Below are 13,599 nucleotides of genomic sequence, written 5' to 3' on the forward strand. Positions count from 1 at the left end.
TGGAAGGTGACGGGGACGTGTAACCACCTACTGGAAAGGGTTACCTAGTCTCAGCCAGCACTCTTCCCTCTCCAGGCTGTTCTGAGAGAAAGGATCGGATAAACACACCTGGCTAAGGGTTGAGTGAAACAGGCATTTCACGGCCCTTCTGCCTTACACCCCTCCCGATTCACGCCCTGAGCCTAACGCATTTTTTAAAATCTCTAGAGAGACATGGAGACGTCTCCTTATAATTTCCAAAACGCCACCAGCTAATTGTACACGTTTGCTCAAAGACAAAGGGCAGGAGACCAGCAGAGAGAAACTCTTTACGTAACCTCTTTACAACAGACTCGAAAGTGCTGGAAGGCCATTTCTGTTTGGGCTCGTGTTAGCACGCTTCCTAATTCCAGAGTGAAACTGCAAAAAGAGACGTCGCAGGCCGAGAGGGGAAGAGAGGAGTTCGCGGAGCCAACCTGGTGTTACCTGCGCGCCTCCGACCTGATTCTCCGCTAAGGCCACAGCGCTCCTTCCCTTCCGCCCCGCGTTTTTGGAGACCTGGGGCCGGAGGGAACGGGGTCCCGGGGGAGCAGTAGCGAACAATTCCTCTGGGTCCGTTCGTCCCATGCCCGGTCCTTCTTCCCGGAGGCAGCTCCCAGCGCGCCAGGCGCAGCCAGTGAAAGAACTCACCCTCCCCCGGCAGCCAAGCGCCGGCCAGGCCTGGAGCTGTGCGCCCGAGCGCGAGACCACACAGCCGAGCCAGCCCGGCTGTTCCAAGCGGCCCCTTGGCTAGAACCCGGGAGGGAACCTCATGATCAGGAAGACCTACCCACCAGCCACTCGCCACCGGCGGCAGAAAAGTGAGCCCGGCGCGCAACACGGCCAGCCGGACGGCGGGGACCCCGGGAGCGCTGGGCGGAGGAGCGCCGGGCGCGCGACAGGCGGCGAGGGCGCAGGCGGCGCGGCCGGGAAGGAGCGAGGGAAGGGGACGGGAGGGGGAGCGGCAGCAGGAGAGGGGGGCCCCGAGCCAGGGCGGCCGGGCGGCCGGCGCCGGGGGCGAGCGGCGGGCCCCGAGCACGTCGCCCGGGAGCCCTAAGCCTCCGCCGCGGGCTCGCCGCGCGGCCAGTGGCGCACGGCCGCGGCGGGGCTGAAATATGATAATCAGAACAGCTGCGCCGCGCGCCCCGCAGCCAATGGGCGCGGCGCTCGCCTGACGTCCCCGCGCGCTGCGTCAGACCAATGGCGATGGAGCTGAGTTGGAGCAGAGAAGTTTGAGTAAGAGATAAGGGAGAGAGGCGCCCGAGCCGCCCGAGTCCGCCGCCGCCGCAGCGCCGCCGCTCCGCCAGCTCCGCCCGCTCCGCTGGGACTCCCGACGCGCGAGGGCGCGGCGCGGCCGGGCAGCGGCTCGCTCAGCGCCGGCGGCCCCCGGGCCACTGCCTCCCACTCAGGCCACAGCTCCAGCATCCTGCCTGTGGGCTGTTCACCAACCGTACAACCACCATTTCACTGTGGACATTACTCCCTCTTACCGATATGGGAGACATGGGAGATCCACCAAAAAGTAAGAGGCTCTTTTACCTTGTGGGGCTCGCTCGGTGTGCTGGTCTGCGCGGGGGTCGCTCTCAGGCACGGGTGCCCAGGGCTCTTCGGAGTTGGAGCCATTGCCTGGAGAGACAGAGACAGAGAGAGAGAGAGGAGAGAGAGAGGGGACCGGGAAGGTGGCCTTTGCTGCCGCCGCCACGCCTGCATGCTTTGCCGTGGGTTCTGGTCCTCGGGAAACTGGTCGTACCTTGCGTTTGAATTCGCCTGTGCGCCCTGCGAAGCCCCGGCCCGCGGCTGCCCAGGGGTGGTTTCCTCCCTGGGAATCCCGAGCTCTCCGAGAAGGATACAATGTTGCAAAGGGCTGCCTGCACGTACAATACCCGGCGGTGGGAAGTAGCATTAGACTTGCAAAGCAGAGCGAGTGACAACTGTGTTGATGTGTGCTCGTGCTAACAATATCCAGCCCTAGGTACCGTTGGAGAGCGTGCCTCGTGGAAAACAGGCATCCCCGCGTTCACCCGGCGCCGCTAGTCAAAACCTTTTCTTTGACTTGACTTATCCACGTCTTTGCCGGCGGTTACACGGCGGAGAGGCGGAGGGAGGGATAAAAGAAAATACAAAAGTGCACGGGCTTGATTGTGTGCTAGGCTTACAAATGTCGACTGTTGAAATCTGCATTTTACATATATTCCACCTCCTTTTTTGCAGTGAGTCAGGGTTTTGATGGCACACTTCAATTACCATTCCAAAGTGCAATACTCTTTAAGGAAAAAGAGAGAAGAAAAGGGGGGGGGGAGAGAGAGAGAAACCTCCCAGAGTACGCCCCATAAGAGAACGACACTAAAAGTGTGTTTATCTCTGTAGGAAGTAAACGGTGAGTCAATCATGTATTTATTTTCATTTCAGAAAAACGTCTGATTTCCCTATGTGTTGGTTGCGGCAATCAAATCCACGACCAGTACATTCTGCGGGTTTCTCCGGATTTGGAATGGCACGCGGCGTGTTTGAAATGCGCGGAGTGTAATCAGTATTTGGACGAGAGCTGTACGTGCTTTGTGCGGGATGGGAAAACCTACTGTAAGAGAGACTATATCAGGTACGGCCTCACCTGCCGCTTCCCTCCCCCTGCGGGCGGCCCTGGCTCTCCCGCGCCTCCTTTATGATTTGGTGGGACTCTGCCTTTTTGCCAAGTTTGCCCGAGTGGGGTCTGGCAAGCAGAAGTTGACCCTGACGCCTATTCCATAAATTAAACTATGCTGTTTATCTCACTTTTTAGAGAGAGGGGGGGAGAAAAAACCACCACCAAAAAAAAACACCCTGCAATATTTGATGGTGGTTTTCGTAAATCGTGTGGTTACCGAAGCTTGTTTCCTTGCTCCTGGAATCTGTGGTGCTCAGATTGTTTTTCTTTGTGACCCTCCCTCTTCCAAAACAAACAAACAAGACATTTTACAGATGGATAATTGGGGGTTTCTTGAATTTTAAAAAGGCTGGTTTTTGTCGTATCACGCAGTGTGTGCCTTTTCTATAGATTTACTGTAGTTCGGTGTTTCCCTAGTAACTTAACAGATTCTCTGGAGATGTCGATGGAATGGGCAGAAATAAAAGTTTGACCCAAACGTGCGTTTTTGAAGGAGAAAATAGCCTTTTACTTTTAGGCTAAGAGTTTCTACCTGGAAAATTTAAAAACCAACCCGAATATCCCCTGCAAAAAGACCGGAAATTTAATCTTTTCAAATATTAACCCTTTGGTGACATCCGACTGTCTTTTCTTTCTTATCTTATCGGAGCTGATGAATTAGACAGAGCAGATCAAATTGCCCATCAGCGGTCTACGAACAATTGGTATATTTAGATAATTGAACAGCTTCCTTTCTCACATTAAAATCTGGTAACTGATAAAATGAGGGAATTGCCCATACTGACAAGACTAAAACCACATAAGGAACTTTTTTTTTTTCCTTTCAATTTATTCTGCGTCTAAACTTTATGCTTTGCTAATCTGGTATTTTCTCTGACCCGTGTATGTATGTGTGAGAAACTTCATCTCATGCCTTAGGAAGCCAGTTGAATTTCTGAAGAAAATTTTATTGTTGCAATAGCAAAACAGATATTATGTTAAAAATAGCAAAATATATATATATATATTTTTTTTAAAAAATTCTCTAGTGGCCATTAACTAGAAAATAGCTTTTGTAAGTCTTGGAGTTTCTGGAGCTGAGAAATTATTTAAAGTTTAGTCAGGATTTAAGTATGCACTTAACAATTTTCCCCTGCTCGCTTAGTGCCCAGGATTTTTTATTCTTATTTTTAAATCGTGAAGTGGAAGAGTAGAATCTTGATAGATCCCACTGAACAGTGCACAAAAATAAGTTTAGGAATTCTTTGATGGAGGTGGGGGGAGAGTGGGAGGACATGGGGAAGGGGGGACGGGGAAGGGGGAGGGGTTTTCCAAATTGTTTGGTCACCGGCAAGGTAAAGCCCTCATCCTATGAAATGGCAGATCTCACACGGAGTAGGCGGAGGGAGGCAAAACTTTTGAATCTACCTCTAACCTCTGACAAATGAGCCTTTTTCATTGTTTACTGGATCGGTGTGTGAACTGGAGACTCTGGAGAGGGCGAGCTCACTTCGCACCTCCAGGAGCAGTATCTTTACTCCCGTGGAGATAGTGTTTTGCTCAGTTGCATACAGACCTGCGTGTGCCTAATTCTGGATACTCCTTTGTAGAAGGAGCCAATTGCTTCTACCTTTCTCTCTCCACTCTCTCTCTCAACTCCTGTGTGTGTGTGTGTGTGTGTGTGTGTGTGTGCCTGCGCTGGCCCCTTTGAAATCCTGTACTTGTAAAAGCTGAACAGAGAGATCCTTTAGATTTCCCAGTGCCTTTCTCCCCTTGGGGAAGTGAGGTGCCCCCCCTCCCCGCTTTCTGTAGGTCTTTTTGTAGCAATGCCCCAGCTTCTGTTATTACTGATACACCGACAGGGCCCAGCACTGCTGAGAAGGAACCTACAAAGGAAAGGTCAGCAGTGAGGAAGACCTTAGAAGTGGTGTTTTTTTTTTTCTTTCATTTTTCTGGCTGGTCATGACTCTCAAGTAAACTGAAATCGAGGTAGATGCTTCAGCCCCTGTAAAAGGATTGCGGGGAGCAGAAGCAGATTCTGAAAAATAATAATGAAAGGGAGACTGCAGAGGAAACTTTGTGTTAACATTGTTGCCGCGGAGAAGTCTTTAGTTCCGGAGAAATTGCAGGGGACTTGCGACGCATGGATCCGAAACCCTCGGGTTTCATTTTGTTCTGCTTGTGCGTTTCTGCGTGTGCACCCCGAGCGGGGTGACGGTGTCTGTTTCTCTTGGATGGAGGACTTTTGGCTGCAGGTTTAGAGGCATTTCTAGAAAGTGTGGGGCCGGTGGCTGCGGGTCTGTGACTGATCGCTCCAGCGCGGCCCAGGTTACAGAGCCCGTCAGACGTTTGTCCTTGGCGTGGACGCGTGAACCCAGAGGTACCACGGAGATGCAGAGGTTCAGAAGGAGAGGGGAGAGAGAGAGGGCGAGGGGGCGAGACCTAACCAGGTCTGTTCTTCTTTCCCAGCTGGTCCGTTTCATGCCGATTTCGGTGGCTGGGGCCTTGTGGCCGGGTAGTCGGCGGGCGGTCTCGGGCGGGCAGTGTCCGCCCCAAAGTGACCGCTGTCCCTGTGCTTCTCTCCCGCTCCCTCCCGGCCCGGCCGTGCCCGGCCCCCTCGCGCAGGTTGTACGGGATCAAATGCGCCAAGTGCAGCATCGGCTTCAGCAAGAACGACTTCGTGATGCGCGCCCGCTCCAAGGTGTACCACATCGAGTGTTTCCGCTGCGTGGCCTGCAGCCGCCAGCTCATCCCCGGGGACGAGTTCGCGCTGCGTGAGGACGGGCTCTTCTGCCGCGCCGACCACGACGTGGTGGAGAGGGCCAGCCTGGGCGCGGGCGACCCGCTCAGCCCCCTGCACCCCGCGCGGCCGCTGCAGATGGCAGGTACTCCTGGGGCCCGGAGGGAGGCCGGCTCGGGAGGCAGGCGCCCCTGCGCGCGCGGCCGGGTCGCCACGGGGCTGTTAACGGAGGCGCAGCGGGTGCAGTTTGCAGGGTTTCGCTCCGGCAGCAAGAAGGTTCAGGGCGCTCCCGGTCCCCTTTCCTCTTGGAGGTCTGCGTGTCTAAGGTGGGCGCACACGAATGTGCCCCGCGCGCGCACGCGTGTGGACACGCGCCCCCGGAGCGCCCGGGCTCACCTTGGCCTTCGGGCCGGGGCTCGCCGCGGACGGGCCGCAGCTCCCGCCGCCTAATTAAAGGGGTGGAGCCCTGGGCCTCCCGAGCTTCCTCCCTTAACCCAGTGAAGGAAGTTTCGGTGGCCTTAAGTCACCTCGCCTCTCAAATCCCTTTTCCTTGCCAACTGCCCCGCACTCCCAACCGTTTTCAAAATTTACTTTTATCCTTTTGTGAGAAAATGAACGTGAAAAGAGGCAGTCTTAGTAGCTGCAGGCCCTTGCACGGAGCTGTAATTTAAAACTGTCAACAAGCTAATCTGCAGTAATTGCCTTTTAAAGGGAGCCTGCCTCTTTAAACCATTCATTCTAAGTGATTTGGTGAGAATTTCATCTTCGGGCCTGTGGCTGTAACACTAAATTGACCCCATAAGGTGTTGACCTGACCCTAGGGGGTCCTGGAAGGTGTGGGATTTGTACCCTACAGATCAGAGAGCCTTTCCCCGGGAAGGAGGGTGGAAACAGCAAGGTGGGCCTGGGGGGGGGGGTGCCCCCGGGAGAGGAGACAGACGACGTTTCCAGCCCTGCCTTCCGGTCATGAAGGGATCTGCCCCGAGGGCTTTCAGAGGATCAGTTCCCACTACAGCCTGGCCGGGAAGCTGCGGCTCACCCCCCTGCCTGCTGGAAGCTCTGAGTCCTGCCTGAGGGGGGGATTTGTGACTTGCTTGCGTGGGGGCAGGGAGGGGGGCAGAGCCAGAGGGGGGCAGCTTCTGTTCAGTGCTACCTGTGGTCTGCTTGTGGGGAAACACGTTGGAGGCCGGAGCCTTGGGACCGAGTCAGGAGACAGACACTTCCCAGCTGGCCTTATCTGGATCCCCCGCTGCTCAACAGAGTTTCAGTTTTCCTTTGCTTGGCGGGGGGGGGGGGGGGGGGGGGGTCAGCCCGGTTCAGGAGCATCCAGGTAGATTCAGTCCTAAGACAGATCAAGGACTGGAGAGATGGCCAAAATACCCAATTTCTCGAGCCCCTTGACAGGAGAGGCCCGAGGAGACCGAAGTTCAAGGCTTCCTGGCAGAATGCTCCTGGGCCTCCCTGTCGCCGACGTCCTGGCTGGTGCAGAGGCTCCGGCTGTCACTGGGGTGCTCTGCGTTACCTTCCCGGGTACCCTCTGTGACCTTCGCCCAAGGGCCCAGAGGCGGAGGGAGGGGGGCACTTGGTGTGACCTGGGCCCTGTCTGGACACTAGGAAAGGCCAGGAGGGCGGAGAAACGGCGCTGAAAGAGGCCAGCCCTGCTGCGAGCAGGGGGACAGGCTTGGGGACGCGCGCCCCTTTGTGTTGACAGAGCAGGGGCCGCGGCAGGGTCCCCGGGCGCTTTACTCCGTTTTGACCTCTGAGACTGGAGAGCGAGACCTCATTCTGCCTCTGCCGGCCCCGCTTTGGGGCGGCTGCAGAGCTCGGCCGTGGTCCCCGAGCCGCGCGCACCGGCGCCGGCTCCCCGCGCTCACAGCGCCCCTTGCCCGCAGCCGAGCCCATCTCCGCGCGGCAGCCGGCCCTGCGGCCCCACGTCCACAAGCAGCCCGAGAAGACCACGCGCGTGCGGACCGTGCTCAACGAGAAGCAGCTGCACACCCTGCGGACCTGCTACGCCGCCAACCCGCGGCCCGACGCGCTCATGAAGGAGCAGCTGGTGGAGATGACGGGCCTGAGCCCCCGCGTGATCCGGGTCTGGTTTCAAAACAAGCGGTGCAAGGACAAGAAGCGGAGCATCATGATGAAGCAGCTGCAGCAGCAGCAGCCCAATGACAAAACCGTGAGTGCGGGGACCGCGGGGAGCAGGGGCGCGCCCAGGTGCCCGCCGGCCGCCCAGGTGGCGCGCGGGCGGCTTCCCTCCAGCCGCGGAGCAGCAGCCTCACCCGCACCCAGGCCCGGGGAGGCGCAACCCGGGACCTGCCTGGCCTGTGTGTGGTGCGGGCAGGGGCGCTTCTGCTGGTGCCAGCGGCCGCCGGCGGCCCCGGCCTGCGTGGGTGGGCTCCTGCGCGTCAGCATCGCCCCCACCCGCGCAGCGACCCCTCCGTGGGCAGGCGCAGCAAGGCCTGGCTCTGGTTTTGACATTCAGGCCCTCAGCTCCCCGTGGACTGGAGAGGAGGGCGGGACAGGGACTTGGCCTCCTATGATATTCAGGGTTTGGGGGGGTCACCCTGGGGTCCCCAGTCTCCCACCCCACGCCTGGCTAGGGCTTCTGCAACACCTTGAGGCCTGTGAGGTCCCCCAAGGTGATCCGCAAAAACAGGGCACTCTCAGCTCAAGGTCAAGCCCAGGCCTCCAGAGATGTCAGGCCCCTGGCAGTATTACCCACCCACAGCAGCACCCACCCCACAGGCCTTCTGGTTAAATTAACCTGAAGAGTTCCTTTTTTCCCCCCTTTTGCTTTTTACTGCTTTGGCCCTATTTTTAAATGCCATAAAACCCCCTGTCATTAAACTTGGCAGGCTGGCCAAGCCTGGGCCAGGGCACTTTCTAAGTTGGTTAGTGCTTAACAGCACAATAGGCACCAGACCCCAAGGCTTGAGGATGGGGGTTGGCCCCGCAGGGAGAGCCGCCTGGAGAAAAATCTAAGTGAAAATCTAACTGAAACTGCCCAGTCTAGAGCTGAATGGAGGCCCATCCTGCCTGAGCTCTCCGTGGCCTGGGATGCGTCAGGAGGAACTGGGATAAGCCGTGAGAGTAAGGGAAAGAAAGAAGAAAGTCGTAGTAGAATTTGGTTTAATGAGGTCCAAGCCGACCTAAGAGTCCGGCCCACGAAAGCAGAAAAACAAAACGCAGTAAAAGAAACCCGAACTCCTGCTAATATCCATACGCAGAGCAGATTAACAGAGTCAATAAAGGCCGCCATATAGATAAGATAATACCTGGGCATATTTGTTTAGCCTGTGCAGACAATGGAGGGAGGGAGTTTGCTCATTAACATGTTGGGACTGGGTGGGGGGGCTCTTCGCAGAATATCCAGGGGATGACAGGAACGCCCATGGTGGCTGCCAGTCCCGAGAGACACGACGGAGGCTTACAGGCAAACCCCGTGGAGGTGCAGAGTTACCAGCCACCTTGGAAAGTACTGAGTGACTTTGCCTTGCAGAGTGACATAGATCAGCCTGCTTTTCAGCAACTGGTAAGTGTCAGCTCCCAGCGTGAGGGGCTGAATCTCCACCGGGAAGGAGGTTCTGGTTTAAGGGATTCTGTGGGGGGCGGGTGCCTCCCAGGCCCCAGGGTTGGGCAGAGATGAGGGCCGGGTGGTGAAGAGTCGGAGGCAGCTCCAAAGGAAAACAAACCTCCTGCGAGTCCCTTTTATGAGAGTTCATCATTTGACCACATTGGCTGCATTTTCTGTCAGCCCTGCTCTGATGGATTAACTTCAAGGTGCCTAACAAAGTAGACGTGCCTGGGAAGCCGACAGGGTTGCCAAATTGTGCCTTAGACTCCAGAGTGAGAAGGGACTTTAGAGAGCACCTTGACATTTTAATCAGCAGTTAGTGAATTTCCTCCCGCCTCAGCTCCTGGGGAATGGTGCGTTTAAGGGCCTAAGTCAATTGTAATAATGTGAACCTGCGTAATCAATGCCATTATCCGTGGGCCGCAGGCATCTGTCCGGTGCCGGTTTCAGGTATATCAAGAAAGATCTTAGTTATTATTCAAAGACATGATTGATACTTTTTTGTTACTATGTCCCTTTCTGGGACTGTCTTAATCTAAAGTGTAGGGCTGCTTAAACATTTTTAAGTGTGTGAACGAGTTCAAATTTCATACATAATGACATGCTGTAGAGCATGTGTGTAGCAAAAGGAACATGAGTTCTACCAATCAGAGAGATAACACGTGAAAATCTGTTTAGTATTAATATGCTTTACACATCCGGAAAAGAGAAAATGAACTCACCTTTTGCCGACAAAAGGCTAAGAGTCCAGATAAATGAGATGATTAAATATGTCCTTTGTGATACTATGTTCACGTAAGATTCTCTTCTTAACTTGTAAACAGCCCTAGAAAATCTTGCTGTATAACGCTAGGTCTATCCTAAAAACATGTTCCTCTCCTTGGAAATAAAGGTTTAGTTGAGGTTAGCGTTTTACCCTCACGTTTACCTGGAGGGCCTTTTTGTCCTAGGTGGTAGCAGGTAGGTAATGGGCCAGTCAGTGGTTGATTACAAAGGCCTGGCTGGCCCAGGTTTCTGTTTGCAAGTGGGCCAGTCTAGGAAAATTTAAGAAGTCCCTTGACCTCCCAATGGGAAAGTTTAACAGGGTAGAAAGGAAGGTAGACTCTGGAATTGGGAAAAATAACTTATTTTCAAATCAGGTCAATCTTCTGAGTTATTTGAGTGAAACCTGGATCCTAGAAGGCAGGCAGGGGAGGGTGCAGGGCCGCTCCTGAACCTTTATGACAGATGTGAGCAGAAGGAAGTGGGAACCAAGCAGGAGGCTGGGTAGGGAAGGATCTTTACAACAGCAACACAGGACTTTCTCAGCTCAAGAGGAGCCAGATATTTATAATGCGATGACGTTATAATATATGGGTCTCCTCTCGGGAGGAAGAGCCTGATTTAAAGGGAAAGAGAGAGAGAGACAGAGAAAGGCCAACAGCCTGCAGGACCCACAGGGAAGGGGCCCGGGCCGTGAGCCCTCTGAGGAGTTCATCATTGTTATGGGAGCCGCCTCTGAATCGCCCGTCCCAGCATCTGAGCGACCTGAGCGTGCGTGTGGATTTTCCAACTCAAGAAGAGAGGCTTGGATGCCTGGAGACGAGACCTCGCCTGCTCCCAGGGCAGCACGTAGCTGGCAGGACAGTTTTTTTTGGAGCATGCGTGGTAGAGAGGAGATGCCATTTTACAGTGGGAAGCATGTTTGTTCTTAAATAATTTAATGCAACACAATGTTGGGAATTCCGCTTCAGTTAAAACAGTTCTCTTGGAAGATGGGAAAGCGAGAGGATTTCTTCTCAACTCCTTTTCTTTCTAGGCTTTCTTTAGGGCTGTTAAAAATTGAATTACACACCCGGATATCTCTCTCTACACATCTGTCCGTCTGCACACGCAGATACTTGTATACACATACACGGGACGACTTTATCACCCTTTCGTGAACGTGATCAAAGCCTGCTTTATTCATTTCTCAACCTTCCACGCAGGTCAATTTTTCCGAAGGAGGCCCGGGCTCTAATTCCACCGGCAGCGAAGTGGCGTCGATGTCCTCTCAGCTCCCAGATACACCCAACAGCATGGTCGCCAGTCCTATCGAGGCCTGAGGAACATTCACTCAGATGTATTGTTTTCCTTCCCCGTTGGAGACAGTGGGAAACTATAACGCTGAACTCCGAAACAAAAGTATTTAATGACCCAGTCAGTGAAAGCTGAGTTGAGAAAACGAATGCTCCATGAAATGCACGAAGTCTGTTTTAATGACAAGGTAATATGGTAGCAACACTGTGAAGACAATCATGGGATTTTACTAGAATTAAAACAAACAACAAACGAGAAACCCAAACCCAACATATGCTATCCAATGACCTTAGGAGTACTGAAAAAAAAAAAAAGACGTTTTTAAAACATAGAGGATTTATATTCAAGGATCTCAAAAAAAAAGGCTTTTCATTTCACTGCACATCTAGCGGGAAGCAGGAGTAGATTTCCTAGTGCGTCCTTTCCTGAATGGTGCTGTTTCTGTGTTGGTCCTTGGCCGGCCCAGCGGGAGCCCCAGCGAGCAGCCGGCGCAGGAGAAACCGGCCTCCTCGGCTGCAGGAGCCCTTTCAGGGAGGCGGAGCTGCGTGGGTTTGCGATGTTTTCAGTTGACTTTAACGAGGGGTTCATTGAAGTCCTGGGTTTCTTAGCATGTCCTGTAGCTGGTTTCTCTTTTCCTTTTGCCCCTCTCTCCCCCGGCCCCCTCTATTATTTTTTTTTTTTTTTTGAGATCCATCCTCTATCAAGAAGTCTGAAGCGACTTTAAAGGTTTTTGAATTCAGATTTAAAAACCAACTTATAAAGCATTGCAACAAGGTTACCTCTATTTTGCCACAAGCGTCTCGGGATTGTGTTTGACTTGTGTCTGTCCAAGAACTTTCCCCCCAAAGATGTGTATAGTTATTGGTTAAAATGACTGTTTTCTCTCTCTCTCTCTCTCTTTCTCTCTTTCTCTGGAAATAAAGAGGAAAAAAAAAAAAGGAAACATTTTTTTTTTGTTTGCTCTTGCATTGCAAAAATTATAAAGTAATTTATTATTTATTGTCGGAAGACTTGCCACTTTTCATGTCATTTGACATTTTTTTTTGTTTGCTGAAGTAAAAAGAAAAAAAAAAAGAAGATAAAGGTTGTACCGTGGTCTTTGAATTATATGTCTAATTCTATGTGTTTTGTCATTTTTTTTCTTAAATATGTGAAATCAAAGCGCCATATGTAGGATGATATCTTCAGGACTATTTCACTAATAAACGTTTGGCATAGATAAATAAATACACGCGATGATCCAGGGTCCCTCTTTTATATGTTTACAAGTAAACCGTTAAAATGTCTGAAATTAAGTGCTGCATGTGAGGGGTAAACGGACGGTCCTGCGGTGTTTCCCTACCAATAGTTGAGGCTGAGCTTGCCGGTTTGCTTTGCAATAGTGGGACCAACCCTGGTGGGAAGCCTTTAGCTCTCAGCTGTAATAATATTACTGGTTTTTGACAATAAGATGCTGTCCTCCTGCCGGCGCCCCACCTTTCCTTCCTCCTGTCTCTTTTCTTGCCCTCTCCCCCCCACCCCACCCCAAATAAAAAGAGGGTCCTGCTTCAAATGGGTTTTGGTTTCTGAGTCACTATTTTATTTTCTTAGAGTAAGTGCTCTCTTTATACCAAAGTCTCCTGCTTAGGACTGTTGAAATGACCCATATTTCAAGCATAAGCTCTTGCTAAAAGAGAGGCTTTCTGCCTCGCCAGTGAGGTATGACCATTATTTACCAGTGGCGGCTGTCAGCCGATTGAGAAATGCCTTTTTATTTGCGCAGGAAGAAGGGGCCCAGAGAGGAGAGAGTTTTCTCAGCAATTCCCAGACCAGCCAGCCTGTGTGTCTTCTTGCCTCTCCCCCACCCTGTGCCCAACTTGTTTCCTAATCGCGCCCACCCCTGTCTTCTCCCCCAATGCCAATTCCAAAAACCTTGGAGGGGTGACTGGCTGGGTCTGAGCATGCCGGGGAGGCTCTGTTGGGGATCCGCCTTTTATGGGATAGGGGCCGGTCTCGAGCTCTGCAAGCCCAGAGGACTTGCCCCCTAACACGTGTCCCCCTGGCGTTTAGCAGCAGTCCCTGTGTGCGAGCCTGCACCCAGGGACAGGTAAGTGGCCCTGTCCAAAATCAGGCCTCTGAGTGCTGCTGCTTGGTTTGCGGGTGTCAAGTTAGGATTTGGGGTTCCACCTGCCCCCCTCCCCCCTGATACTTTGACCCTTTAGAAAGTGGATTCATTTGAACGTGCTCGAGTGTAATGCCGGTTTAAACATCTGAGAACTTGTAAAAAATACGAAAGCAAACGTACCCTAATCGTGTGCCTGTGGCTTGTGCCCCTCGGACCCCTGCCAGGGAGCAGGGCGGAGACCAGCCCCTGGCTGGCTCCTGGGTCCCCAGGTCGCTCGCTGTCCCCCTTCCCAAACCTGCTTGCAAGTCACGGAAAGGAGGCTCAATTAGGCTTTTGTTTGGCATCATCGGTCTACAGAACGGGTTAATTACAGGCTCTCACGTGGGGGCAGAGAGAAAACAAACTTTGCATTGAAAACGTTACAGTGCATTAGCCATGCCTGTTGATTACTTTGATTGTTGTGTCTAATTCTTGACAGA

The 13,599-nt window shown here is 53.1% G+C and overlaps 1 protein-coding gene across 2 annotated transcripts; it reads left to right on the forward strand.

Moving 5' to 3' along the window:
• The first annotated feature begins 1,242 nt into the window (after positions 1-1,242).
• On the forward strand, positions 1,243-12,572 carry ISL1 (ISL LIM homeobox 1). Of its 2 annotated transcripts, XM_081131938.1 has the most exons (6): positions 1,243-1,540; positions 2,428-2,617; positions 5,267-5,526; positions 7,274-7,560; positions 8,749-8,916; positions 10,926-12,572. In XM_081131938.1, the coding sequence occupies exons 1-6, from the start codon at positions 1,513-1,515 to the stop codon at positions 11,040-11,042; spliced, it is 1,050 nt and encodes a 349-aa protein (XP_080988064.1). In that variant the 5' UTR covers positions 1,243-1,512; the 3' UTR covers positions 11,043-12,572. The 2 variants fall into 2 exon arrangements, with proteins under 2 accessions (XP_080988064.1, XP_080988065.1); XM_081131939.1 differs by lacking the exons at positions 1,243-1,540; positions 2,428-2,617 and adding an exon at positions 4,099-5,091.
• Positions 12,573-13,599: the final 1,027 nt, after the last annotated feature.

Source organism: Miniopterus schreibersii (genome assembly GCF_964146895.1).
Source record: "Miniopterus schreibersii genome assembly, chromosome: 3".
Lineage (NCBI taxonomy): Eukaryota > Metazoa > Chordata > Mammalia > Chiroptera > Miniopteridae > Miniopterus > Miniopterus schreibersii.

Coding starts and splice junctions, on each gene's coding strand:
- ISL1 (XM_081131938.1), top strand. CDS start 1,513: ATGGGAGACATGGGAGATCCACCAAAAA. Junction 2,618..5,266: donor TGTAAGAGAGACTATATCAG/GTACGGCCTCAC, acceptor CCCCTCGCGCAG/GTTGTACGGGATCAAATGCG. Junction 5,527..7,273: donor GCGGCCGCTGCAGATGGCAG/GTACTCCTGGGG, acceptor CCTTGCCCGCAG/CCGAGCCCATCTCCGCGCGG.